The sequence below is a fragment of the Balaenoptera borealis genome, assembly GCF_965194805.1.
Source record: "Balaenoptera borealis genome assembly, chromosome: 13".
NCBI lineage: Eukaryota > Metazoa > Chordata > Mammalia > Artiodactyla > Balaenopteridae > Balaenoptera > Balaenoptera borealis.
Genome location: NC_138870.1, coordinates 70,113,779 through 70,141,463, shown reverse-complemented (window position 1 = coordinate 70,141,463; position 27,685 = coordinate 70,113,779). Strand labels below are relative to the sequence as shown.

The following is a 27,685-nucleotide window of genomic DNA, read 5'->3' as shown; positions in this document are numbered from 1 at the left end:
GGTTTCTGATTCTGAAACTGAGACAAAGCTGGTAAATAATAGAAAAAGAAAGACCAGATTAAGGGGGGAAGATCATGAGCTCAGTTTTGAGACTGAGGTACCTTTGAGACATCTGAGCTGTCAAAGATGTGGTTTGTTAGGTTGACTCAAGAGGCCTGAGGTAAGGTAAAAGAGTATTTCAAGAAGATAGAAGTAGTCAATTATGTCAATTGTTGAAAATATCCAGTGGATTTAATGACACAGAGATCATTGGTAAGTTCAGTAAGGTGTATTTCTATGGCATAATAGGTCTTAAAGCCAGAAGGAGTGGGGGGAATTTGGGGAGTGGAGCGAGGATATGGATACCCTCAGTCAATAGTCTGGCTCTGAAGGGGAGGGAAAGTGACCATGTCAGCAGAAGGGAATGAGACATATTGAGTGTTTTGAAAAAGAAAACAGAAAGTCAAAACATAAATCACAACTGGGCATAAAAATTAATGCGTAGGGCTTTTTTCTCCCCTTAGTTTAACTGAAAATTAGAAGAGAAAACCTCAAAATTCCATTTCTAGAGTTCTTAGGTAACTTTCCAATTATGGTCATGGCCAAATTTAAACCAGTCCAGAATTCTTTAAACTGTGTCTTTTCCTCCTGGGTGCCCTAACAGCACTTGATTCCTGCTTTTGTTGTGACACTTACCATATGTACTCTAATTACCACTTGTAATCTCTTCTAATTGTAAACCACTTTATGGGAATTGTTTAGTCAACAATTTGCTAAGGGCCAGATGCATAGTAGGTGGTCATAAATGCATGAAAATGTTAAATATCTTGGAAAAGCAAACACTCAAAACGCACTTCATAAACGCATGCTCTCATTGGGAAGTCCTGTCGCCTTAATGAGGGCGTAGGTTTCAGTGGGTAAATCTGATTACATCATGAGGCCCGAGTGATACCCAGAATGTCACCCCTGGCACTGTTGTCAACACCTCCTCTATACAAGGGGAAAAAAAGAAGGCACAATTTTTATCAGCCTTCTGTGGTCCATGAGACGGCACCACAAGTTCGTAGAAAATAGTTTCCAACAGGAAACTTTAGATGGATAAAGTGGTCCACGTGATCACCATTTAGGGAATCAGTGCCATTGGAAAGCCCCTGAATCTTAGCTATTAGCAACAACTCCAACCATTTTCTTGCGCTGTTTGTGCAAATGGGTGCTTCTTGCTTGTCATGAGAATTTGCTGGATCACTCCAGCCCAAACTGCTTAGCAACAGCCTGGAAAGTGGCTATGCTGATTGGTCCCCACAGAGCTGGCCTTGGCTCACAGAGCTCAGGGCTGACACTCGTGCTGCAGAAGTTTAAACCCCATGGGGATAGTCAGGAAAGCTGCACTGTGAGAGTGGAAAAGCAGGAGCCCCAGCAACAGCTGCTTTGCAGCTGGGTCACAAAGGAGAGCAAGCAATCCCTCGACACCATAAAAGGTAGCGGATGATGGGAAGGCAATCTCTGTGCCTCCATTTGTCACTGGCAGGGTGCCACTGGCTCTCAAATCCAAATGCTCTCACAAGAGGATAAAGCCAGATGTAAATAATTCGCTAATTTTATACTTTTTTTTTGGTAGAAATCTTCAGCAGTAAAGGACATAGAGGCTTATTTAATTTATTTAGACGCAAAATTCTTTGATGATTGAACCAGGGTGCTGAATAAAGCACTGGATTCAGTCACAGAAACCTGAGTTCTAATCTGGTTCTGATACCAAGAAGGTGAACCACCAAAGAAAACCCCTAATTTGGAAAGGTTTCATTTTTCTCCTTTGCCAATCAAAGGACCTGGGTTAACTGAACTATACTGGTTACAATTCTCTGTTTAAAAAATGGAATTCAATTCAGGGAAGTCATCATTGGTTAAAAATTCAGATTAAAGGCAAGTTAAGCTCTTAATTCATGTCATACTCCTTTGCTTCCATTGCCTTCCCAATTCATGACAGAGAAAAGGAACTGGCCTTCCCCCTGATCCAGCCAGCCGACACTGAGACTGGGGATAGTAGCTGAGACCTAAAATCAATTGTAGTTTAATGTACCAACAAATGAAACTAAATGAAGTTGGAATAAATGATCCATTTATCTTCTTCTGAAAGGACTTTCAAAGTAAAGATACCTATCAAAGGCAGAATGTCCTAGAAAGGTTCTTACGCCAATTAGACCACATACATATTGAAAGTGTATACTGTGCTTCTGGTTTTGTAAGTAATTCTTGGAAGTAATTCTGGTTTGCCTGAAACTATTCTATGTCCACTGTTCCAGTGGAAAGATAACAGCACCCCCTTCCTGGTTTGAACAAATATTCTATAGTTACCCTAATTCTTGTTTCCCTCTCACAAGTATTCACCTAAATCAGATGAGTCCAACAATGGCTTTATGACGCTGAGATGTCCCAGCAGATGAAACCAGGAGGCTCCATTAGCAGCATCGGTGAGATCTCAGCTTTCTATTCCCGCCCCACTCCTAACAAAGAAGGCATGAACAAAGACATCCTTTCACAGCACAAGACCATGTGATCTTTGTCAAGAGTAATGAAATTTCCATTCATCTCTGCTTCCCCAAAACAGATTTTTCTGGGTGTCTGTTGTCCTAGCACGTTGCAATTTTACTTTGTCTTTACAGGTTATATGATAAGAACAGAAACATTATAAAAGCAGCTTACTATGTGCCAGGCGCTGTTCCAAGAGCTTTCTCTGTATCGTCACATTAAATCCTCATATTACACCTGAGATATTATTATTATCCATTTTACAGAATAAGAAACTGAGTGACAGAGGGGTTAAGTACCTTGCCCAAGGTACAGAAGCTTGATTTGGCAGAGCTGGGGTTCAAACAGAGACAATCTGGCTTCACAGTTTGTGGTATTGCCTTATCGACTTGGTTCAGAAGTTTACTACCAGGAATCATTACGTTATTTAAAGACGAGCTTTATGGAGTAGGTCCACCCATACGTTCATGCACCCACCCATCCATCCCTCATCACGTATTCAGAGGGCATCTACCATATGCCTAGCATCGTGTCAGGCACTGGATAATGAAAGGACTGCTGCTCTTTAGACTGAATAATATGATAACTCTGGAAGTGGGCGTTTACCAATTGCAAGATCATACTCGAAAGGGCTCTCGTTAGACATATGCATCCTACATAAGGAGAAAACAGAGACCAACGCATCTATTGTGCCTGAGTGAGTTCGGGGAGGTCTCATAAAAGAGGTGGCATACTTCAGCTGGCTCACAGATGGAGGAAAAGTTGGCCAAGCATCAAGACAACAGACTACCTGCTAAGTCCAAGTGCTGGTGACTTACAAGTTCTCTTTACAAGATCCAAAATAAGAATATTGTTTAGAAAGTCAGTCTAATGGAGAAAATGTTCCTTGTTTTAACAACATTAGAAGTCCCTGTAGCTTACAAAGGTTCATTTGATATCAACCAACTCAAAACACATCTATTTGAGAAAATAAGGTTATTTAACAACTCCAGTTACCAAATTTCTACTTTCTGTCAGTCTAATGATTCTTGAGCCACCTTCTGTGAATAATAATTATCTGTGACTTACAAAGAAAGAAAGATCTATTGAAAACAGCATTGTTTAGTATGCAATGCTCATTCACTTTAATTTCTAGAGTGTGAAGTGACCGGAGGTAGTACATATACAATTACAGGAAACTTTAATCTAGGCAAAAATGGGAAAAATACGCACACATACAAACACACACAGCAAATGGTCAGAGGCTGGCACATTACCAGCAGAACAAGTTTGTATGTATAAATACATATGACAAGCATATCGCCGAACTGGATCTTTCCCAAGTCCTAGCAGAATAGTGTGCAAGTAAGAAGCATACACACTTGGGTTTTGGCATTATCACAGAATAAGATTCTCTCTTTCTCTTTCTTACAGTAAGAGAAAATCCATAATGTCACAAGAAGATGTGGGTCACTAACAGGAAAAAATCGAGTACAGAGGTGACATGGAGATGGAAAATAGAAAGTCTGAACTTCTCTGCCTCTAGATAGAAAATTTAATAGTGGTTCAGCTCAGGGCTAAATTATCACTGTCAACATCTCAGACCCTCTTGACCTTGGTAGCAAAAATGTGCCACGAAGGCTGCATAGAACTCATTAGACATCAACCTCCCAAATTGTCTTCGTCACAGTCTGCTGTGTAATTGACACCTGAGTCGACAGGTTTATCTGTGAGATTCAAGAGGGGCTGAATTGACACTCCCAATCACAAGAGCATCTTTAAAAGCCACGCGGAGGTCTACAGGAGGGTGGTGGAACACTCCTTGCATGACTGCTATAAATACAAAGCAGCCTTTGGAAGAAACATATTGACCTATTCAACTTCTAAAAATGGAATACATGTGCACGTTGGGGTATATGGTGCCATGCCATGAAAAACACAAACATGGCACTTTGAAGACTTGGGGGAAAATATAAGCTATTAAATTACTAAATCATTTAAAGCGGTATTAATTTTTAAATAAGCATAGATACGTTATAAAAAGAGAAGCAACAGCATAGAGGAAAGATTGCAGGCTTAGGAATCAGATTGGCCTGAGTTTGATCATCTCCTCAAGAACGATCCCTAAAATAGCCGGGCTACTTGGGCAAATTGTTAATGTCTCCAGAAATTCAGCACCTTATAGAGATAAGATGATACCTCCTGATAAGGTTTATAACTGAGACAGTACATGTCAAGCTTTTACAACAGCGCATGGCATATAATAAGTGCTCAATAAATGTTAACTGTCATGATGACTGTGCAATAGGAGCAGCAGTAGCTCTCATGCAATATCTTAAAAGGATTAAATGAAGTAAAATACATTTTTAAAAGCATAGCACAGCAACACATTGTTAGCACACAAAGAAAAAGTTCTCCTCCTAACTAGACCTCTTATTCCTAAATCCATTTACTCAAAGGTGGCTCATGGAAGTAGATGACTATTTTTCATGTATTTTAAGCAGCACTCTTGTAACACACCCACGTTAAGAACTTTGTGATCCCAAATACTTTGCTATCAACCAAATTATCTCTTGTTCTTGAATGTCTTAGAATATCACAGGCAAAAATTGCCTTTGAGTTCAGAGAATTTGAAGAAAAGAGAAAACAGGGAAAATACCAAAGCTCGAAACTGAAGTTACAGTAAAAAGTACTTATGACCACTTCTGATCAAACTGGAAAACCCATATAAATACTGGTGACAGTTTAAGGATATATTTCCCCTTATTCAGAAATATGTACTTTCCAAAAGGTCCATTTTCACTCTGAAATCTTGACATGATTTGGCAAGCTCATGTTGAACTAGTTAGTGTGGCTTAAGCTGTTACCAATCTTAGAACAATAAGAAAGTAGAAGAATTATAGCTGACTCTTCACTATTGCAATATTCAGATACCTCGTATTTCATGGAAGCAAAACTTGAGTTAATCAAAATATCATTTTATTCAGATCTGTCCTTCTTCACACTTCTTTTTCAAAGTAAATGCCAAATATTATCATATTAATATTTTTAATTTTGTTTCTAAAAACATAATAATGAAATAAGAAGTACTGGATAGGCAATGGAGGGAAAATAAAAGGAGGTACAGACAACACCCAGAGAAGACATTATTTTCAGCAAATAGCTTTTGTACTGAAGGATAAGCAAGAAACAGAGTAGAAAAGACAGTTTTTGGTGTTGCTGGACTTACTAGATTAATGATCAAATGAAGTTAGAAAAGCATAAGGAGACTAAGCTAAGTGCCTAAACAAGGGTCACTTAAAATAAATCATATTACCTTTAAGAAAGATTTTATACAACAGGAAATATTCAGTCTTTCTGGGATAGTGACTGTTTTAGATTTGGGCGGCTTACAAGAATAATAGTAATCCATTCATTTCACAAATATTTGGATATCTGAGATGTCATGATGAAAAGAAAAATTCCTCAGAATTCCAAATAAAGATTTCTTAAATGTCTTTTAGTACAGTAGCTATTTTACTATTTGTTTCAAATTGAGTAAGTGAGATTGAGTTAATACTTTCTAACATCACAAATGAAGTTCAGCAAAACTATAGCAAAACCATGAAAAGAAAAGCTTGCTTCTTTTATAGTCATCATCAGTGTAAATTCAACCTAATCACTCTCAGTGAAAATATTTCATATTGCTCTCCAGCCCAATCAAATCCATGTATCAAGCTGACTCTTCAAGTAAAATTATAGATATTATGAGAGTTTATATAAAAGTTATATTATTATTCCTGGCTGCCATACATGATACTCAGTAGTTAAAAAAAAAACCCAAAAACCAAAAGATTATCTGTATTTTATTGTACCTGTCAGAAGAGCACATATTCATTATCATCACTATCGCTGTTCATGAAATTCTACAAAGTCCCCTGAAATGAATGATTTATATTATGCACTCTACTGAGATTACATTCCAAGGCTATCAGAGCAAAACAGATAGCCAGAAGATCATGCTTTGCTATGTCACCAAACAGAAAAAAATAAAGGAATATATTCAATTTTGTGTTTTTTCATTTCTATCTTTCAATAGTAATCAGGATTTCTATATTCGTAGGATTACCATATCATTTTTACTGAGACAAAAAAAAAAAAAGAAAGAAATTTCACTCCCCAAAATGTTGTTATCCAATTACTTGACCCTTTAAATTCACTCTTCAATCCCTTTTTAATGCTGAGGACTTTGACATTTTTAACCAACAGAACAAAAAATAAGTTCTCATATTTTTTATTTACTTGAACTTAATTAAAACATCACTTTTTTTCTCCTTCCTAATTACTTGTATAACCCCCTTGCCGTTTATTCCTTCAAACTTTTATTGTTCCTTTCTCTCACCCTCTCCTTCCACCATGCAACACTGAAATAATGTGTCCAGCAAATAGTTATTGCTGTACGAGACCCTCCCTTGGCATCTGAAAAAAAATGAGTAAGACCGAGCTGCTCTCAGTCTAGTGGGGAAGACAGAAATGAAAATGACTAACTGTAACAGAAGGTGATGGAGCCACTTTCATGAGAGCAGAGATAACAGAAGAATCAAGTCAGTGGGGAAGGGTAGTGATGTATCAGTGCTATGCCCTGACAGAAAACTTTTATGTGAATTGGGCCAACCTCTGCTTCAGAGTCATTTCATTTACATTCATTCAATAAATATTTATTGAATAACTATGTGCCAAGCACCAAGCTAGTAATAGTAATGAAGAGACAGGGTCTCTACTCTCACTGCCTGAAAAAAGCAACCAATAGTAATACATTAGTATTCAGCTATCACAGATATTCACGTGCAATAAGAACCCTGGAAGAGAAGCATGAAGGCTGCCTGGAAGAATCAGTCACTGGTTTATGGAACGTATTGTTAAAGATGAAACTGGATGGATGGATAGGGCTTTGCCAAGTGGAGATAAAGGAAAAAGATATTCTAGGCCAAGGCAGCAAGCAGCATGCTTGGAAAAGACAAAGAATGAATAGATTCTTTCTTAATATACTTAGGGAGCCATTAGAAGTTTACTATTGTGGGGGGATAATAGCTGATGAGGTTTAATGAGAAAGGCTGTGGCCAAATAATAAACAATGTTCCATGTCACACAAAGACATAAAGATTTTACTGAATAAGAATCATGATATTGTTCTTACTGTTAATTGCTAACAGTTACTGAGTCCTTACAACATACATACCTGGCAGTATTCTAAATGCTTTTATAATACATTTAGACTCACTTAACTTCTGGACCCTCTCAAGAAGGAAATACTTTTGCCCTCATTATACAAACAGGCAGAATAAGATAGAGAGAAGTTAAATAACATAACCAAGATCACTGAGCTAATAAGTGGTAGAACATGCCAGGCAATCTGGAGCCAGTATTTATATATTACGGATGCATCCCCTCTAAGGTGATGGAGTGTTAATGGAGAAGGGAGGCAAGCTATGTGATCAAATATATTTTTCTAAACATCTGTTTCTATACCTTTGAAATACTAAGAAAATAACTACTGAGCATTTACTACATACATTATTCTTCGAGCCACAGGAAAACAAAAATATACAACACGTCCCATGAATACCTGCAATTCCCAGTATATTCAGACGTAGATTGAGATAAAGAAACAGAAATAGAGAGACAGTCACAGTCAAGATCTGCTTATCTGATGCAGAAACCAATGGAGCCATGAACAGGTAGGCATACTTTAAGTGGTACTTTTGATGACTTGCTGGAGGCGGACTGTGGACTAGCTTGAGAGTGAGAAATTCCTGAAGGCCAGTCTTGAGTGGGTGGGGGGTCCCACTCTTTCACAGTCTTTATTTCCAAGAACCCAACCAGGTTCTCATAGTGGAGAACCAAGAAAGATCCCCTCCTGGTGAGGGCAAGGGAAGAAGAGTAATCCTTGTGAAATACATCCACAGCCTTCTCAATAACAAAGGCCTGACTCTCCAAGGTAAAAGACTTTACTAGAGCCTTTTAAAGAGCTGTGGCAAAAAGGCACTCTCTGACTTCGTCCTCCTCTAGCCTTCTTGTCTCATCTAAGGTGGTGAGGGGGGGTAGCTCTACAAGCAGAAAAACATGTGAAGGTCATGGGACAGAGTCACAGGCTGAATCAAAGACTGAGATTTAACTGAACGATTATAGAACATTCCCCCTCCACCATACCTAACACCCCTACGACAGGGCTCCAGTATGATAATACTGAAGTATACCTGAAACAGCTTCAAGACACACAGTCTCTCTGAGAAAGAGTATTAAGGAAAGCTTAACACCAAGATGGAGATAAAAACAAGGACACTAGAGAAATTTGAAGCTGCTAGCACAAATAGCTACAACAAACACTAAACAATTCTGAAATCCCAGCCAGATTAACATAAATCTTCATATTAGAGGCCTAATAATTTGAATTCCTATTACGAATTCAACATATCCAACATTCAACAAAAAAATTACAAGGCATGACCAAAGGAAAGAAAAACATAGTCCGAAAAGACAAAGCTAGCATTGGAACCATAATAAGATGTTGGAATATGAAACAGATGTTGGAATTGTCTGACAGGGAACTTAAAATACCTATGATTAATATGTTAAGGACTCTAATGGAAAAAGTAGACAACATTCAAGAACAGATGTGTAATGTAAGCAGAGAGAAATTCTAAGAAAGAATTAAAAGGAAATGCTAGAAATCATAACAGACATGAAGAATGCATTTGATGGGATCATCAGAAGACTCAGCATGACCAAGGAAAGAATCAATGAGTTTGAAGATAGGTCAATATAAACTTCCCAAACTGAAATGTAATGAGAAAAATGAATGAAATGTACAGAACATCCCAGAACTATAGGAAAATTTCAAAACATGTAACACATGAGTAACTAGAATATCAGAAGGGGAAGAAAGACAAGAGGGCAGAAGAAATATTTAAAGTAATAATGATGTTGAACGTTCCAAAATTAACAATAGACGCCAAACCATAGATTCAGAAAACTCAGAGAACACTAAGCCAGATAAATTCCAAAAATAATAAGCCTAGGCAGAGTACGTAAAAACTGTAGAAAACTAAAGGCAAAGAGAAAATCTTAAAGTCAGAGGGGAAAAAAAAAACACCTTACCAATGGAGCAACAAGGTTAAGAATTTCATTGGACTTCTAATCAGAAACCATCAAGCAAGAAGACAGTAGAGTAAAACACTGAAAATGTTGAGAGAAGAAAGAAACTACAAAACTAGAATTTTATATCCAGCAAAATTTTCCTTAGAAAGTGGAAGTAGAAATAAAGAATTTTTGGACAAATAAAAACTGAGGGAATTCACATTATCATCTCAATTGATGCAGGAAAAGCATTTGACAAAATTCAATAACCTTTCATGATAAAAAAACACTCAAGAAACTAGTAATAGAAGGAAATTATGTCAACATAATAAAGGCCATATGTGAAAAACCTATAGCTAACATCATATTCAACAGTGAAAAACTGAAAACTTGTTCGATGGGTAATGAGTTTCAGTTTTACAAGATGAAAAGTTGTTTTGCAAGATCTGTTGCAAAACAATGTGCACATAGTTAACACTACTGTATTATATACTTAGAAACGGTTATGATAGAAATTTTTGTTTTCTTTTTTTACTACAATAAAAAAATAAGGTGGAAAAAAAAAACAGAGAAGGAAGAAGCCTCTGGTAACAAATAGAAAACAGTTACAAACCTGGTTGATATTAATTCAAATATATCAATTATCACTCTAAATATGAATGGTCTAAATGTACCAATTAAAAGATAGAGATTGTCAGAGTGAATAATGATAATAACAAAGGGCCCAACTATATGTTGTCTACAAGAAATCTACTTTAAATATAAAGACTCTGATAGGTAAAGCAAAGGGACAGATATAGATAAACCAGGCTAACACTAATCAAAAGAAATCTAGAGTATTAATTTCAGACAAGAAGACTTCAGAGCTAGGAAAATTATTACAGTTTCTCCCACACTATTTGCTTACTTAATTTTTTCTAAGGAAAACCTAGACGTGCTAATGTCTATGGAATACACTTGGGGAATATATTTTGTACCTTCTGGGAATATTGCTTTAATAGAAACTATCAAAGCAATAATGGCAGTGGTAAAATCTTCTTGGTACCCTTAAACTTCACCGTATTTGAAATTCCCCATCTTATAATCAAGTAAAAGCAATCCTTGTCATGTAGCATTACTATTTGAATCAGCTTTGTTATAATTAAAGGGTATCAAATTTAATAAGTGCCATGTATACACAATTATTTATATAAATAGGTTGAGAACTGCTGAAGTAGTGAGGGGGAGAGGATGGAGGACCCCACTTCCACACAAGTGGAAACAGAGTGGAGAAGATAATTACCACTTGTGGCAAATGTGCATCCTGGGTGGAAAGAGAAAAACAGACACCTTCAGGAAAACTACCTTTAGCCAAAGCAACAGATTTCAACTTAATCCTTTACCTCTACTGAGGTAATCTCTTTGAGACATGCAAAGATACCTTAAAATAAAATACTCCTGATCAGTAATTTTCTGCTTAAAGTGAGTAGATTTCTGATACAAGCAGATGGAAATTCTGTTCTTCTTCTAGCTAGTGTTGTTTCATCCCCAAAAATGAGAAACAGAACAAACTTTACAGTGGATAATATCTTTAAGTTCCATTGCTCAGGGACAAAAATTTCCCAGACTGACCATTACATCTACCAATTATACTACCCATTTTTCCATTATATGGCATTATAATACATGGCATTATTTAATGGCCAGTGCCCATCTTAAACCCAGTGCCACATGGTTAATGTCAAAGGGACCAAAGGGTCATATTAAGTGTCAATCCTCCTGCATGTTAACATCTTCCACCTAAAGTATTGTTACTACAATGCACACTGAATTAGTGTCAGCTAAAGAACGTACGCCATCCTGTCACTTTTGACAAAGAGCCTCAATTACACCTCAGAAATAAGAGTCCTGCAATTTTAAGTCTTTTAAAGGAATTATGCTTTTCACTGTGAGAAGAAATAAATACATTTATTAAATAAATTTGTAGGCCGGTATGTGCTCAGGTGCTCTGGCTTCAACTCACTATCTACCAGTTAAAAGTTAACCAGGTAAAGGTCAGCAGTCACTTCACTCAGGCATCTGACCTTGTGCTCCCCTTCAGTTTGGAATATCATAATGTTTCCTTCAAGACTTAAACTACAAGAGAAACTATACACCATATAAGGTACACCATGTAAACCGTATTTAAATTAAAAATTCAACTTTCAACTTCACTATTACTATTTTCTTGTTACTTCACATATATAGATACCTAAATCCTTTTTTGAATTGCCCATGTTAAAATTCTTCTTTAATTTAACGATATACATAGAAGTTGTCTTTTCACTTCAGAACTGCATTATAAGAAAATCTAAAAACCGAATAAAGATTTTCTTTAAAAATCAATTTTTACATATTTTGAAGTTAGGCATTTATGCGCACAAGGCACCATATATCCATATTTGATCATAATTAACAAAGGGTTAAAGAGAAATTTAAGTACAGCTTCCAGAAAAACCGAGTATAATGCAAGAGGCTTTGGACACAGGTCTGAACCTCTGTGAACCACAGTTTCCTCATCTCTAGAGTAGGTACCTAGATCAGGGGATTATGTGAGAAATATTAGAATAGCATATTCACAATGTCTAGTTTACTGCATGATAAAGAGTACGAGCTAACTACAGGAAGTACTGTGATTAACCTGATCACAGAAGCGGCAGGGTCAAGGGCCACCCTGCAGGTAATATTTAATTCTTTTTAGGTAGGAAAGCAAGAGATGAGGATTGATGTCAAGGGAGATAGGAAATGAATGAGAAGTTCAGAGGGCCCTAGAAGCTCAGGACTTGGGGGAAAAAAAAGTTGAACTCAGAATTAACTATTGTTTGGAAGAAGTATAATTTTAATAAACAACTAAGGATAAAATCTACAAGTCTGCAGATGTCATGCTTCAGGCTGCTGAGGCTCAAGCGGCCTCATGTGCAATGTAGATGAATATAAGGGGGAATGCCCAAAATGTCATGGGTTTGTAAACATGTTCATGGACGGGCTGATAAACCTATTTACGAGGCTGCAAAAATGAAAACGTTCACATTTTAGAACAGACGTGGCTTCCTTTACATATATGCCTCTGTGTGTGTGTGTATATGTGTGTGTATGAGTATATGTATACACATCCAGAGGCTACAGGAAAAAATAGGCAACTTTTTTTTGTGAAGTGTTGATCCAACCCCTTGGGAGGAAAGATACTTGCTTTTGAAAATGTATGCGGTCAGTACAACATTTTTCAAAGGTAAACAGGGGCTTAGACAAGGATGCTGTTTTAACAAGGAAAGATACTCAAAATTTCTTCTATTAAACAATGATCAAACTAGGAAAATATAAAACATAAATTACAAACAGAGTTTAACTCACATTAAAATGTGTTCATGCTTGATTACATGACAGGAGAGTCAACATGATGTAGCAGAAAGGATAACAAGCTGGAAATCGTGATGCCAAGTCATTTTGTGTATCAACGGGCTCATGTAACAAATTAAAGGACTGCGAAGTGGGAGAAAAATATCTACTAAGTGGTGTGGAATCCCATGCCTCTAATAAAAATTTAAAAGAAAATAAGATTAAGGTACCTACATAATTGTCCTTTCTGAAACAAAAACCATTTCCACCAGTCTTAAGCATGGTAGTCCACCACTGAAGCTACTATAGACAGTTGTTATAATTTCCCCTAAAGAGAATACACTGAGGTCTTCTTGAGACCAAAGAAACGCCCTGCTGGTCTTTGTATCGCCACTGTTTATTACAGAACATGACACAACGTTCAGGTTCAGAAAATGTATATTGAATTCAGGTTTTTATAAAGGATTGCTTTTTCAGAGTCCTGCAAGAAAGCCAAGCTATATTTAAGGGCATACGGCTTCTCCATCTGCATCCCTCCAATAACATGGGATAGCAGAGTCCTGGGGGATTTTGAGGCCTGAGCCTGCTGGGCTATTTATTTATTTATTTATTTTTGCTGGGCTATTTAAATTGCACTAAATGTTAACTACAGACCAAATACAGAAATCAAACAAAATAACAATGAAATTTAAGTTAGTTTCAAAGCAGCAGCATCCTATTTACCCCTAAGTAAAAAGCTAACATTTCTTTTCAAACATAGCATCATGATATGTAGATATAAAGCAGGTAGAATTATTCCACATGACCTTCAATGCCTGAGAATTCGAGTATTTTGATTTTATTATTTCTGAGAATATTATTATTCTGAGAATATTATTTCTGAGAATAATGTTACTTCTGGCAAAAGAAAATATCTGTAACAATGCCTTTTAGTAACTGACATAAGAAAGCTGAAAAAAACTCTGGAATACTTTGGAGATACTTGGATTCCTAGGTCACTCAGTGGCAACAAATAGCGTAATTACAAGATTGATCCTATAAAGATACCTCAATTAAAAAAAAAGGATTGATTCTGTATATCAAAATGCATAAAAAAGAACTATCAGATTCATTATGCTTCAGAGTAAAAATAATACAATGGTAACTTCCAGAATGCTAAATCATAAAGTTTAGATGAGGCAATTTCATATAAAATGTTTAGCTGAGCACTATATTAAATTAAATTTTCTTCTATATGTTATCCAATATTTCAATAGCATGATATATATGATATATGCCTTCTCTTTTCACAGAATAAATTTGCAACTTCAATGGTATATATCCATAATAATCATTCAGTGAGAGTCACAGGAAAATTTTTTGTTCCCTGCTCCCTCCAATCTAAACATGACTGCGCAGTGATTATAATAAAACAAAGGAACCTAAATGTTAGTCAACGTGCAAAATGGGAAGAGCTTTGCTTTAAAGAGGAGCAAATGGAAAAATAATCTCAGGTCTAAATAGTAATGATTATGACAAAAGGCCCAAGGAAACACACAGCGCTGTGCTCCAGATAGACTACACTGACACCATTTTAGCCTGGGGTATGGAACTTTTCCATGGAACTTCAAGTACTTTCACAACTGGAGTTTTATGTAGCCCAATTAACTTTGGCTAGACACAGAAATCTGGCTCAGTATTTCTATACAGTAGCCAAAATAAAGGTTTGCTGTATCAAGAATTACTGTCAGAGTCTCCCATATCCTTCCTTCTCTCTTACTAACCTAAATCTGGAAAATAAGCTAACAGCCAAGTTGCTTTTACTACAATTTAAGTCAATATTAATTTTACTGGCTCACAAAAACTGCAAAATATTCGGCTGAAATAAATTGAACAAAGACAAAAGGAAGGAGGATGAAAAAAAAAAATCAAAGTAAGGATGTACACACAACTAGAGAACACACATGGGATTTAGAAACAACTATAAAACCATCTGAAACACCATAATAATGAAAATGTTATTCCTTCTTTTCTCTCTTAATGCATGCCCAATTTTAAATTCATGGCATTAGCCCTAGGTAACAAAGTTCAAACAAGGAATAAATCAATTTTAAAGACAGCTTGTGTTTAGTATTTTAATTGGATATGACATTGGTATGAAAGTTCCATATATTCTAAAGAGATGTCACCCAGGTCCAACTATATGTAACCATGGAGGTTACCAGTGACCCTAAAGCAGAACTAACTATTCTCTAGGGTACCCTGGAACATTTGTATTTGAGTTGTAATGTAGGACCCAAAAGTGCCAATAGCCAAAAGTTAATGTTAAAAGTTAAAAGTTTTGCCAATAGCCAAAACCCTTAGTTAATGACCTATAATGCCTAATAATAAAAATGCGTTTACCCATTCAAACTAAACTAGCATTTAGAGGTAATGTCTAAAAATAAGTTATAAAAAACAGGGATGGGACTTCCCTGGTGGCACAGTGGTTAAGAATCCGCCTGCCAATACAGGGGACACAGGGTCAGTCCCTGGCCTGGGAAGATCCCACATGCCGCGGAGCGACTAAGCCCGTGTGCCACAACTACCGAGCCTCCGCACCACAACTACTGAAGCCCACGTGCCTAGAGCCCGTGCTCTGCAACAAGAGAAGCCACCGCAATGAGAAATGCACGGCAGTGAGAAGCCCACACACTGCAATGAGGAGTAGCCCCCGCTCGCAACAACTAGAGAAAGCCCGCGTGCAGCAACAAAGACCCAACACAGCCAAAAAATAAAAAATAAATTTAATTAAAAAAAAAAAATGGGGAGGCAGGAGCACTAACTTCCTTTTAGAATCTCTGATCAAGTATAAAAGGAGGGAAAAAGCTCCACACAAAATTATTTAATATAGAATGAAAATTAATGATGCTTAATTCAGAAATCCTTGAGGATGTATCCAATTCTACTATTTAGTAGCTTATTTATTCTTGGGGACATTCCTTAAATCTTTGAAGCTCAGTTTTCTCATTTATAAAAAGAGGACAGTACTCGTAAAGCTTCATGAAATAACATATATCAATCACAGGCACTCAAGAGATGTACAATCATCCTCTTGTGACCACCTCCCCTTCCAGGGTCTTGGAAGATTACACTGTATCCACTCTACAATCATGCCACTCTCATTCATTTATTCAGTATATATCATTGGGAATTAGAGTGATCCCTAGCATGGATTAACAAATCTCAATACATGTGTTGGCAAAATGAAGGGACTAATGAGGACATGAGAATCAGGCTAAGGAAACAGAAATATTAAAAAGTCAGGCACCCTGTATACCTTTCACTTATACAGTACTATATGTCATTATATCTAAATAAAACTGGGGAGAAAAGATGACCTATGCCCAGCCCTTATGTAACTTAACAAGGGAAATGCAAAAGGAGGGTACAGGGATAGTTATCAAGATACTGAAATGCCATATACTAAAGATATAAAAAGATAAGTTAAGACTTAGTCCCTGTCCCATGTCCAGGGTCAAAAGATAGATTTATGTCTGCCATTCAATCTAAAATGTGCTATTATAGAGATACTGAAACCAGTGCCATGGAAGTACAGAGAAAGGAAAAAATCATTGCTTGAAAGACTCAGGCAAGACTTCACTGAGGAAATAAAATTTGAACAGGTAGAGAGAGGAAAGGGACATTTTTGTCAGAGAAATAAAAAAGGATTTGATCTATGGAATTTGTCAGAGCATTCTGGGAAATTCCAAATCTTTTTGAACTTTTCTAAATACTATAAATACTACAAATTCTTTAAGAAAATGTTGTACAAAAATGCTCGAGTGAATCATTCCACTGGCTATAATAAAAGCACCAATAATCAATTTTTTGTCTAATTTGTCTCAGAAAAATATAATTCTTTATATGAAGTCCTACTCTATAGTCTAAGTCTAATTTTGTTGCACATCAGTTTTACATATTTTGCCTTTGGTCAGTTTTGATGGAACAGTAAAAACACAATTCCATTTCTATTCTTCTTCCCTTGAGAGTAATAGCCAATTCCATTTTATAATATTTTATATTTAAAGCATTCAGAAGTCAAATGTGTGGTATTTTCTACCTTGCCAATTCCATGTTAAGTCAATGGCATATTACCAGGCCAAGAAACCCAAAATTAGACAAAAGCAATCCACTGGGATCAGAAATTTGCCAAATCTCATAATTCAAAAAGAGACTGTTAAGGATGGTTGTGGAGTTTTTGGCACTTTGAGTTTAAGCCATTCCATAATAGGATTTGTATTTCATCTAATCAGCAAGTCGGAAACTACGAAAGTTCTCTGGATGGTGGGGGTGGGGATTAAAATTTGATTGTAATACACGTCTTTCCTTCCCTTCCTTCCATATGTTTCAGTAAATTAAAACTGCTAAATCTTGTTTTTAAAAATACCTTCTGAAAAATAAAGCAGCCTGTAAAATCATATTTTTGGTACAGGAAACAAATTATTCAGGCGTGAAAAGAAGAAGGAAAAAAAAATTTAAAAGACACGTAGTTTCTATATCCAAACTAGTGTCACAATCTAGGTATATTCAGAATTAAGTACATTTAAGCATTCAGTTTTTTTTTCTAAATGATTTTTTTTGGCAGGGAGGTAAATCAGGCATTTGAAACTTTTAGATTCTTTGAAGGTGGCCATTTCCCAATCTAATTAAAAATGTTTCCATTTGAATTCCATAAGGACATCTCAAAGACAGTAATTGAGGCCAAAGTTATACATGCATTCTATTTTTATATGGAGCTGTGTGAATTATCAGCCTATCAGAATAGGAAATGGAACAGGTTTTCATAAGGTAAAATAATTTTTTTCTAACTGATTAAACTAGACATATTATGATCCTATAGATGGCCAAAATGGCAACTTATACCCTCCAATTCTAAGTAATGTTCTTTCCCTTTCTCTGTCCCTTCTTTTTTGGGGCCCCCATATTAATTTATTTCATAATTTCTTCTTTCATATATTTTTTTCTTCATCTTTATGTTTATGTATGAAAACATTTACTCACCTTTATTTTCTTATCCTTCAAATGAAAATGGTTTTACCATCATTTTTAACTTCTAAAAGCTCTTTCTTGTTTTTTCATTATTTATTTTTTATGGCATCCTGCACTTCACAAAATGCTATATTACCATCTCTAAGGATTTTATTTTTCTTTTGTTTCCTTCAGTTTCCTTTTGCTAATCATTTGTTTCAGTTCCAATCTTTTACATTTGAGGCTTCCCTAATATGACTGATGATCCTTGGTTGCCCATTAAAAAATAAACTTTTTATTTAAAAGTTAATAAAAGCTGAATGAACTCCTTAGGCATAAGTATGCTTTCTAGACTGGAGTCACTTTTGTTTGTCTGGTTTGGGAGCTAGTCATTTTCAGGGACCTCCAAAGGTAGGTATATGGAAATCTTTCCCCTACAGTGATTCAGCTTCTCCAGCTAAGAATGCAACCATTTCTTGGGAGGTGAGGTGTGTGTATATGTGTTGCTGAGTGGGTATGAACTTTGTGTAGCTTGTGTTCTGCGTGTGGCAGGGGAGTGGTACTGACAATCTGAGTACTCCACTGGAAGACATTCAATCAATCCTCCTTTCAGTCCCCTCTGCATTCCACCTTTGACTGCGCAAGCTGTTCCTGAGTCACGGAGCTCTCTCACCCAACCGCTCCGCCACTGTGAGCATCCGTTCCCCACTTGGAGGTGAGTGCCGGCTTGCTAGCACTGAGCACGTGGGGAGAAACCTGACTGCCGCATATGTAAGTTACAACTGATTACCCTATTTCATACTCCTTAACTCACTCTCTTCTATGCCAGCTGCCGCCACGTCTTGAGTCTCTCCAGCTTTCTTCTCATTGTTACCCCGTTCCAAACTCCCTTTAGATGGTTGTTTACTCTGTTCTGACGAATCAGTTGTAATACCTCTTTCTGCTTTCTGGCTTCCAAAAAATCAGCTTAAATTTCATCTCCCCTCCCATTCTGATTGTTCCTGTGAGGTTATTCCTTCTCAATAGTTTTATTCAGTAAAAGTTTATTCTGATTTACCCACATAATCATCATTTCTTTGTTCACCAGCCTTTTTGCTCCCCACTTAGTAACTCCTTCTAGATTTAACTGTGTTCTTTCGAAGGACACCTTCAGTAACGTCTTCAGCTAGAGGTTTTAGTGGACTGACTTTAATTTCTTGGCCTAGGAATTCCCTGATCATTCAAGTAAAGTAAATTCAAAACCCAAAGCCTGGTAAAGGGAGGATGATAGTGACAAATTCTCTGCAAAGATTTCAGATTCCATGCTGAGATAGACAAACTTTCATGTTGCCCTCTTGTATCACTATGTGAACTTTTTCTACATTATTCTTTCACTGAGGATATGAACTTTCCTGCTTTATTTAGGCATCTAATTCCTGGCCTTCTGTTGGTCCAAGGTTTTGTCTCTTATTCCAACAAGAAGGAAAACAAACAATAAGCTCCTTCCCATGGGTTGTTGCAACTGGTAAACTATCCCAAATCAGCTGTAGGAACAGCCTACTGTTTACTGTTCTGGTGTTTAGTTATTGCTTCATTTCCATCCCTGGGAAATTCTCTTTCTACACCTTGAGCTCAGCCATGCATTAAGAGCATATCTGTTGTAGTTTATTAGGCATATCTAGATGTTTTTTAGTGGGATGTTTTCTGGTTACTTAGTCTGCTTATATAATCTCTTTAGTAACATTTTAGTGATATCTTAGAATGGATACATAATACTTTTAAGTGTTTAGCTTATCACCTTCTGTGGGAAATAAAAATGTTATTATTTTCAAATAATTATAAGACACCCTTCTACAAATTCACTTAGCAATCACTTTCCTGACCATTTGCTCTACGTTTTGCTAGTGTTCATTTATTTTTAGTAATATTGGAGAGAGATTAAGGGATATAACTAAAATAACACAGATAATAGATTCAGATTAGGATTGAGGCTAGTTGTACCATTTGTTAGCTGGGTGAAAAGTTACTTAAATATTCTGAACAATCCCCGATTGTATAAAATAAAAACATTAATACTACTTTGAGGCACATAAAATTACAGTTTTTGTAAGTCACAAAGGTAGAATATCAACTATTTCTTATGCTTCAAATAATACCACTTTCACAGAAATGTGGCCAAGAGAGCTTGTCACATAGTGGGTGGCCAAATGATGGCTCCACTTCTCTTACAGAATGATTTCCAATTAGTAGGAATTCTAGGTGACAGTGATGGACACACGTGCAGTATCTTATATAACGCTGGCGTTTTGGAAAGAATCAGATTTAATTCCACATTATAGCCAATCTGGGGTTAACACTGGCTTGGAGAACATAGTCTTTATACAAATATTGTTATTTTGACAAGTTCATTATATAATCACACATTTGGAGTTCTCCATTTATACATTTCAATTAAGTTACATCAAGGATACATATCATATTTTATCTATGGCAAACCCCATAGCCAAAGGAATGCATTTTTCTATATTTTTCTGTACAGAGTTCTAACTTAGTATTATCATCATTAAATCCTAACAATCTGGGTTAACTGGCCAGGAACCAGTACCTCAAATCCTATCTGCCTCAGTCTGCACAGGCAGAACCAGTTTCTAAAGGGTGAGAAAGGGAGTTACTCACTGTTAGAGCAAGCAGTTTCCCATAGGTGAGATGAGCAGGGATGTGGTCTGTCTTGGATCTCAGTGATTCCATATACCAATGCTCTGCTTCAGGGAGCTTGCTTAGTCGCATGTACGCTTCACCTGGCAAGAGAATCATGAAAATCAGTATGAGGATACAGTTTTCCGAGAACATTTGCAACAGATCACATCATCATGTTTATATTCCACACATTTTCAGATTCTGTGGCAAGTACTCTCATCCGTAACCTCATTTGATTCCCCAAAAGTCACCATCATGTCTATTTCACAGATGAGAAAACTTGTGTTTGGAGAAATTAAGTGAAATGCCTAAAAGTCAAAAATGTAGTACATGATAAAGCTTTGATTTTTTCTTTTAAACTTAGAAACATCTAACTCCCAAGAATATGTGCTTTGTCATCATTTCTTTTTTTTTTTTTTAAGGTTGGGTCTTTCTTATGTACAATCATTTGTTCTTTTTTATTCACATTCATTCATTCCTTCAGACACTCAAGTATTTATAGAATAACTACTAATTGGAGAGTATTATGCAGCACCTAGACAACAGAAGTTCAAGGTCCTGCCCTCTAAGGTTAACAACCTTGTTGAGAAAGTAAGATTAAATGAAGGAGTTAAAAATATTTGGGTTTAAGCATTGGTGCTAGATTTCAGTTTTTTCAGAAATTATTTGCATTTTATATTTTAATAAGTAAATAAAATTTACCAGTTTCCTTTGGAAGATCCAGTGAATATATGACAGTTACTTAGCATGCCCATCACCATGTGCAAAGCTAGTCTAAGGCCTTCCAGCCATCAGCTGTTACTTTCAAATTACACAAATTTTGCCCACCAAATAGCATTTCACTAACAGCCAAGCAAGAGAAAAAAATTGGAAATAAAGCCAAAAGTGTATCAGTTGCCTGCTTATTATCACCCCCCTCTCCCTTCTATGCTCATAGTATGGTAGAATATTCCCCTGATGGTAAAAGTGTATTTTAAGATGATTTGTGTATTTAAGTTAAATATTATAGTTATAATAAACACTGCAAATGTTGAAGTTACTTAATTTCTGAGACCAGGCAACAGACTGGTGACCTGCATTATTTTTCAAGCAGACTTTTATAGCTTAACTAATCATAATTATGATGGCTTTTTCCATTTAGAGGAATAATCAGAGGCTTTTCCTAAATGTGTTACCCACACTGGTTGTACATCTTTGCTTCAAAGGAAGAGCTAGCTTCCTTTTATTTTAATCAAATTCTTTTTGCATTAGCACAGCATTGTCAATAGAAATATGTCTGATGAATTGAATTGATTTGCGTCTCCTGACCTTTTGAGTGCCCTTTGCTTGACCGGTTAGTAAAAATATTGGTGACAAATTATATGTAACATGCATAAACATGTAGGTACCACTCACAAACATCTATGTGTTTCTAGTTCTGAGAAAAGTCAATAAACTATATTAACATAAAAACGATAGCTCGAAAAAAAATGTTTTTCCTAAAGCTTAAAATGTGTTCGTATTTAAGAAGAATTTGGTTAGATTTAATCAAATGCTCAGGGTGAGATGCAAGAAATCCTGAAGCAAAGACCAAAAACTAGAATAAAATATATAAAACATTCATAGTTGTTAGGGTGGTAGGATTAGGCATGGATTTAAAAATTTTTTTACATGTTTCTGTGATAATTATATTTTTTAATTATAATATCTCCTAATAAGTGAAACAATGTCATACAATTTTCTATTTGCCATGTTGAACTAATAAATATTTCCAAACAAAACAAATAGTAATTTTCCTTAGGGAGAGTGAACCACTTCTTCATACTAAAACGATACAAGATATGATTTATATAACAGAAAAGATGCACAATCCTGGATATTAAAAATTGTAAAGCAATTAATGATAAACCAAATCCAACTATTTATCTCTAAAAGGGATTCTAAAGCCAGGAGAAAACATATACTAATTTCAGAGTTAGGGGGTCTGGGCAAGATGGCGGAAGAGTAAGACGCGGAGATCACCTTCCTTCCCACAGATACATTAGAAATACATCTACACGCGGAACTGCTCCTACAGAACACCCACTGAACACTGGCAGAAGACGTCAGACCTCCCAAAAGGCAAGAAACTCCCCACGTACCTGGGTAGGGCAAAAGAAAAAAGAAATAACAGAGACAAAAGAATAGGGACGGGACCTGCACCAGTGGGAGGGAGCTGTGAAGGAGGAAAGGTTTCCACACACTAGGAAGCCCCTTCGCGGGCGGAGACTGCGAGTGGCGGAGGGGGGAAGCTTTGGAGCAGCGGAGGAGAGCACGGCCACAGGGGTGCAGGGGGCAAAGCGGAGAGACTCCCGCACAGAGGAGCGGTGCCGACCAGCACTCACCAGCCTGAGAGGCTTGTCTGCTCACCCGCCGAGGCGGGCGGGGGCTGGGAGCGGAGGCTCGGGCTTCGTTGGATCGCAGGGAGAGGACTGGGGTCGGCTGCGTAAACACAGCCTGAAGGGGTTAGTGTACCACAGCTAGCCGGGAGGGAGTCCGGAAAAAAGTCTGCAGCTGCCGAAGAGGCAAGAGACTTTTTCTTGCCTCTGTGTTTCCTGGTGCGCGAGGAGAGGGGATTCAGAGCGCTGCTTAAAGGAGCTCCAGAGACAGGCGCAAGCCACGGCTATCAGCACGGACCCCAGAGACGGGCGTGAGACGCTAAGGCTTCTGCTGCCGCCACCAAGAAGCCTGTGTGCAAGCACAGGTCACTCTCCACACCGCCCCTCCCGGGAACCTGTGCAGCCCGCCACTGCCAGGCTCCCGTGATCCACGGACAACTTTCCCGGGAGAACGCACGGCGCGCCTCAGGCTGCTCCAACGTCACGCCGGCCTCTGCGGCTGCAGGCTCGCCCCGCCTCCTCCGTACCCCTCCCTCCCCCTGGCCTAAGTGAGCCAGAGCCCCCGAAACAGCTGCTCTTTAACCCCACCCTGTGTGAGCGAAGAACAGACACCCTCCGGTGACCTACACGGCCTACACGCAAAGGCGGGTACAGATCCAAAGCTGAACCCCGGGAGCTGTACAAAGAAAGAAGAGAAAGGGAAATTTCTCCCAGCAGCCTCAGAAGCAGTGGATTAAAGCTCCACAAACAACCTGATGTACCTGCATCTGTGGAATACCTGAATAGACAACGAATCATCCCAAATTCAGGAGGTGGACTTTGGGAGCAGGATATATTAATTTTTCCCCTTTTCCTTTTTTTGTGAGTGTATATGTGTATGCTTCTGGGTGACATTTTGTCTGTATAGCTTTGCTTTCACCATTTGTCCTAGGGTTCGGTCTGTCCGTATTTTTTTGTATTTTTTATACTTAAAAAAATTTTTTTTCTTAATAAATTTTTTCTTAATAATTTTTTTCCTTACTTTTTATTTTAAAAAATTTAAAAAATTTTCTCAATAAATTTTTCTTAATTTTTATTTTAAAAAAATTAAATTTTGGGCTTCCCTGGTGGCGCAGTGGTTGAGAATCTGCCTGCCAATGCAGGGGACATGGGTACAAGCCCTGGTCCGGGAGGATCCCACATGCCGTGGAGCGACTAAGCCCGCAAGCCACAACTACTGAGCCTGCGCGTCTGGAGCCTGTGCTCTGCAACAAAAGAGGCCACGATAGTGAGAAGCCCATGCACTGCGATGAAGAGCGGCCCCCGCTCGCCGCAACTAGAGAAAGCCCTCGCACAGAAGCGAAGACCCAACACAGCCAAAAATAAATAAATAAATAAATAAACACCCCCCCAAAAAAATTAAATTTTTTTTCTTAATACATTTTTTCTTAATAATTTTTTTCTATTTTTTATTATAAAAAATTAATAAATATATTTTATTAAATTAAAATTTTTTTCTCAATAATTTTTTTTCTTACTTTTTATTATAATAGCTATATTTTATTTTATTTTATCCCCTTTCTTTCTCTCTTTCTATTTTTTCTCCCTTTCATTCTGAGCCGCGTGGATGAAAGGCTCTTGGTGCTCCAGCCAGGCATCAGGGCTGTGCCTCTGAGGTGGGAGAGCCAACTTCAGGACACTGGTCCACAAGAGACCTCCCAGCTCCACGTAATACCAAACGGCAAAAATCTCTCAGAGATCTCCATCTCAACATCAAGACCCAGCTTCACTCAACGACCAGCAAGCTACAGTGCTGGACACCCTATGCCAAACAACTAGCAAGACAGGAACACAGCCCCATCCATTAGTAGAGAGGCTGCCTAAAATCATAATAAGGCCAAAGACACCCCAAAACACACCACCAGACGTGGACGTGCCCACCAGAAAGACAAGATACAGCCTCATCCACCAGAACACAGGCACTAGTCCCCTCCACCAGGAAGCCTACACAACCCACTGAACCAACCTTAGCCACTGGGGACAGATACCAAAGACAACGGGAACTACGAACCTGCAGCCTGTGAAAAGGAGACCCCAAACACAGTAGGTTAAGCAAAATGAGAACACAGAAAAACACACAGCAGATGAAGGAGCAGGGTCAAAACACACAATACCTAACAAATGAACAGGAAATAGGCAGTCTACCTGAAAAAGAATTCAGAATAATGATAGTAAAGATGATCCAAAATCTTGGAAATAGAATAGACAAAATGCAAGAAACATTTAACAAGGACGTAGAAGAACTAAAGAGGAACCAAGCAATGATGAAAAACACAATAAATGAAATTAAAAATACTCTAGAAGGGATCAATAGCAGAATAACTGAGGCAGAAGAATGGGTAAGTGACCTGGGAGATAAAATAGTGGAAATAACTACTGCAGAGCAGAATAAAGAAAAAAGAATGAAAAGAACTGAGGACAGTCTCAGAGACCTCTGGGACAACACTAAACGCACCAACATTCGAATTATAGGGGTCCCAGAAGAAGAAGAGAAAAAGAAAGGGACTGAGAAAATATTTGAAGAGATTATTGTTGAAAACTTCCCTAATATGGGAAAGGAAATAGTTAATCAAGTCCTGGAAGCACAGAGAGTCCCATACAGGATAAATCCAAGGAGAAACACACCAAGACACATATCAATCAAACTATCAAAAATTAAATATAAAGAAAATATATTAAAAGCAGCAAGGGAAAAACAACAAATAACACACAAGGGAATCCCCATAAGGTTAACAGCTGATCTTTCAGCAGAAACTCTGCAAGCGAGAAAGGAGTGGCAGGATATACTTAAAGTGATGAAGGAGAAAAACCTACAACAAAGATTACTCTACCCAGCAAGGATCTCATTCAGATTTGATGGAGAAATTAAAACCTTTACAGACAAGCAAAAGCTGAGAGAGTTCAGCACCACCAAACCAGCTTTACAACAAATGCTTAAGGAACTTCTCTAGGCAAGAAACACAAGAGAAGGAAAAGACCTACAAAAACAAACCCAAAATAATTAAGAAAATGGTAGTAGGAACATACATATCAATAATTACCTTAAATGTAAATGGATTAAATGCTCCCACCAAAAGACAGAGACTGGCTGAATGGATACAAAAACAAGATCTGTATATATACTGTCTACAAGACACCCACTTCAGACCTAGGGACACATACAGACTGAAAGTGAGGGGATGGAAAAAGATATTCCATGCAAATGGAAAATAAAAGAAAGCTGGAGTAGCAATTCTCATATCAGAGAAAATAGACTTTAAAATAAAGACTATTACAAGAGACAAAGAAGGACACTATATAATGATCAAGGGATCGATCCAAGAGGAAGGTATAACAATTGTAAATATTTATGCACCCAACATAGGAGCACCTCAAAACATCAGGCAAATACTAACAGCCATAAAAGGGGAAATCGACAGTAACACAATCATAGTAGGGGACTTTAACACCCCACTTTCACCAATGGACAGATCATCCAAAATGAAAATAAATAAGGAAACACATGCTTTAAATGATACATTAAACAAGATTGACTTAATTGATATTCATAGGACATTCCACCCAAAAACAACAGAATACACATTTTTCTCAAGTGCTCACGGAACATCCTCCAGGATAGATCATATCTTGGGTCACAAATCAAGCCTTGGTAAATTTAAGAAAATTGAAATCGTATCAAGTATCTTTTCTGACCACAACGCTATGAGACTAGATATCAATTACAGGAAAAGATCTGTGAAAAATACAAACACATGGAGGCTACACAATACACTACTTAATAACGAAGTGATCACTGAAGAAATCAAAGGGGAAATCAAAAAATACCTAGAAACAAATGACAATGGAGACACGATGACCCAAAACCTATGGGATGCAGCAAAAGCAGTTCTAAGAGGGAAGTTTATAGCAATACAAGCCTACATGAAGAAAAAGGAAACATCTCGAATAAACAACCTAACCTTGCACCTAAAGCAATTAGAGAAAGAAGAACAAAAAAACCCCAAAGCTAGCAGAAGGAAAGAAATCATAAAGATCAGATCAGAAATAAATGAAAAAGAAATGAAGGAGACAATAGCAAAGATCAATAAAACTAAAAGCTGGTTCTTTGAGAGGATAAACAAAATTGATAAACCATTAGCCAGACTCATCAAGAGAAAAAGGGAGAAGATTCAAATCAATAGAATTAGAAATGAAAAAGGAGAAGTAACCACTGACACTGCAGAAATACAAAAGATCATGAGAGATTACTAAAAGCAACTCTATGCCAATAAAATGGACAACCTGGAAGAAATGGACAAATTCTTAGACATGCACAACCTGCCGAGACTGAACCAGGAAGAAATAGAAAATATGAACAGACCAATCACAAGCACTGAAATTGAAACTGTGATTAAAAATCTTCCAACAAACAAAAGCCCAGGACCAGATGGCTTCACAGGTGAATTCTATCAAACATTTAGAGAAGAGCTAACACCTATCCTTCTCAAAGTCTTCCAAAATATTGCAGAAGAAGGAACACTCCCCAACTCATTCTACGAGGCCACCATCACCCTGATACCAAAACCAGACAAAGATGTCACAAAGAAAGAAAACTACAGGCCAATATCACTGATGAACATAGATGCAAAAATCCTCAACAAAATACTAGCAAACAGAATCCAACAGCACAT

The 27,685-nt window shown here is 37.3% G+C and overlaps 1 protein-coding gene across 7 annotated transcripts in view; it reads right to left on the bottom strand.

The window, feature by feature from the left end:
• The window catches only part of TMTC2 (transmembrane O-mannosyltransferase targeting cadherins 2), an 889,086-nt gene that overhangs the window by 574,465 nt on the left and 286,936 nt on the right, over positions 1-27,685 (bottom strand). For all 7 annotated transcript variants that reach the window (XR_014233387.1, XM_082350739.1, XM_082350740.1 and 4 more), the window contains exon 8: positions 20,599-20,720. Coding sequence is in view for 6 of the 7 variants with exons in the window: in XM_082350739.1 (XP_082206865.1) it covers positions 20,599-20,720 (122 nt within the window). In the remaining variant the exon portion in view is untranslated. The remainder of the gene's footprint in view (positions 1-20,598; positions 20,721-27,685) is intronic.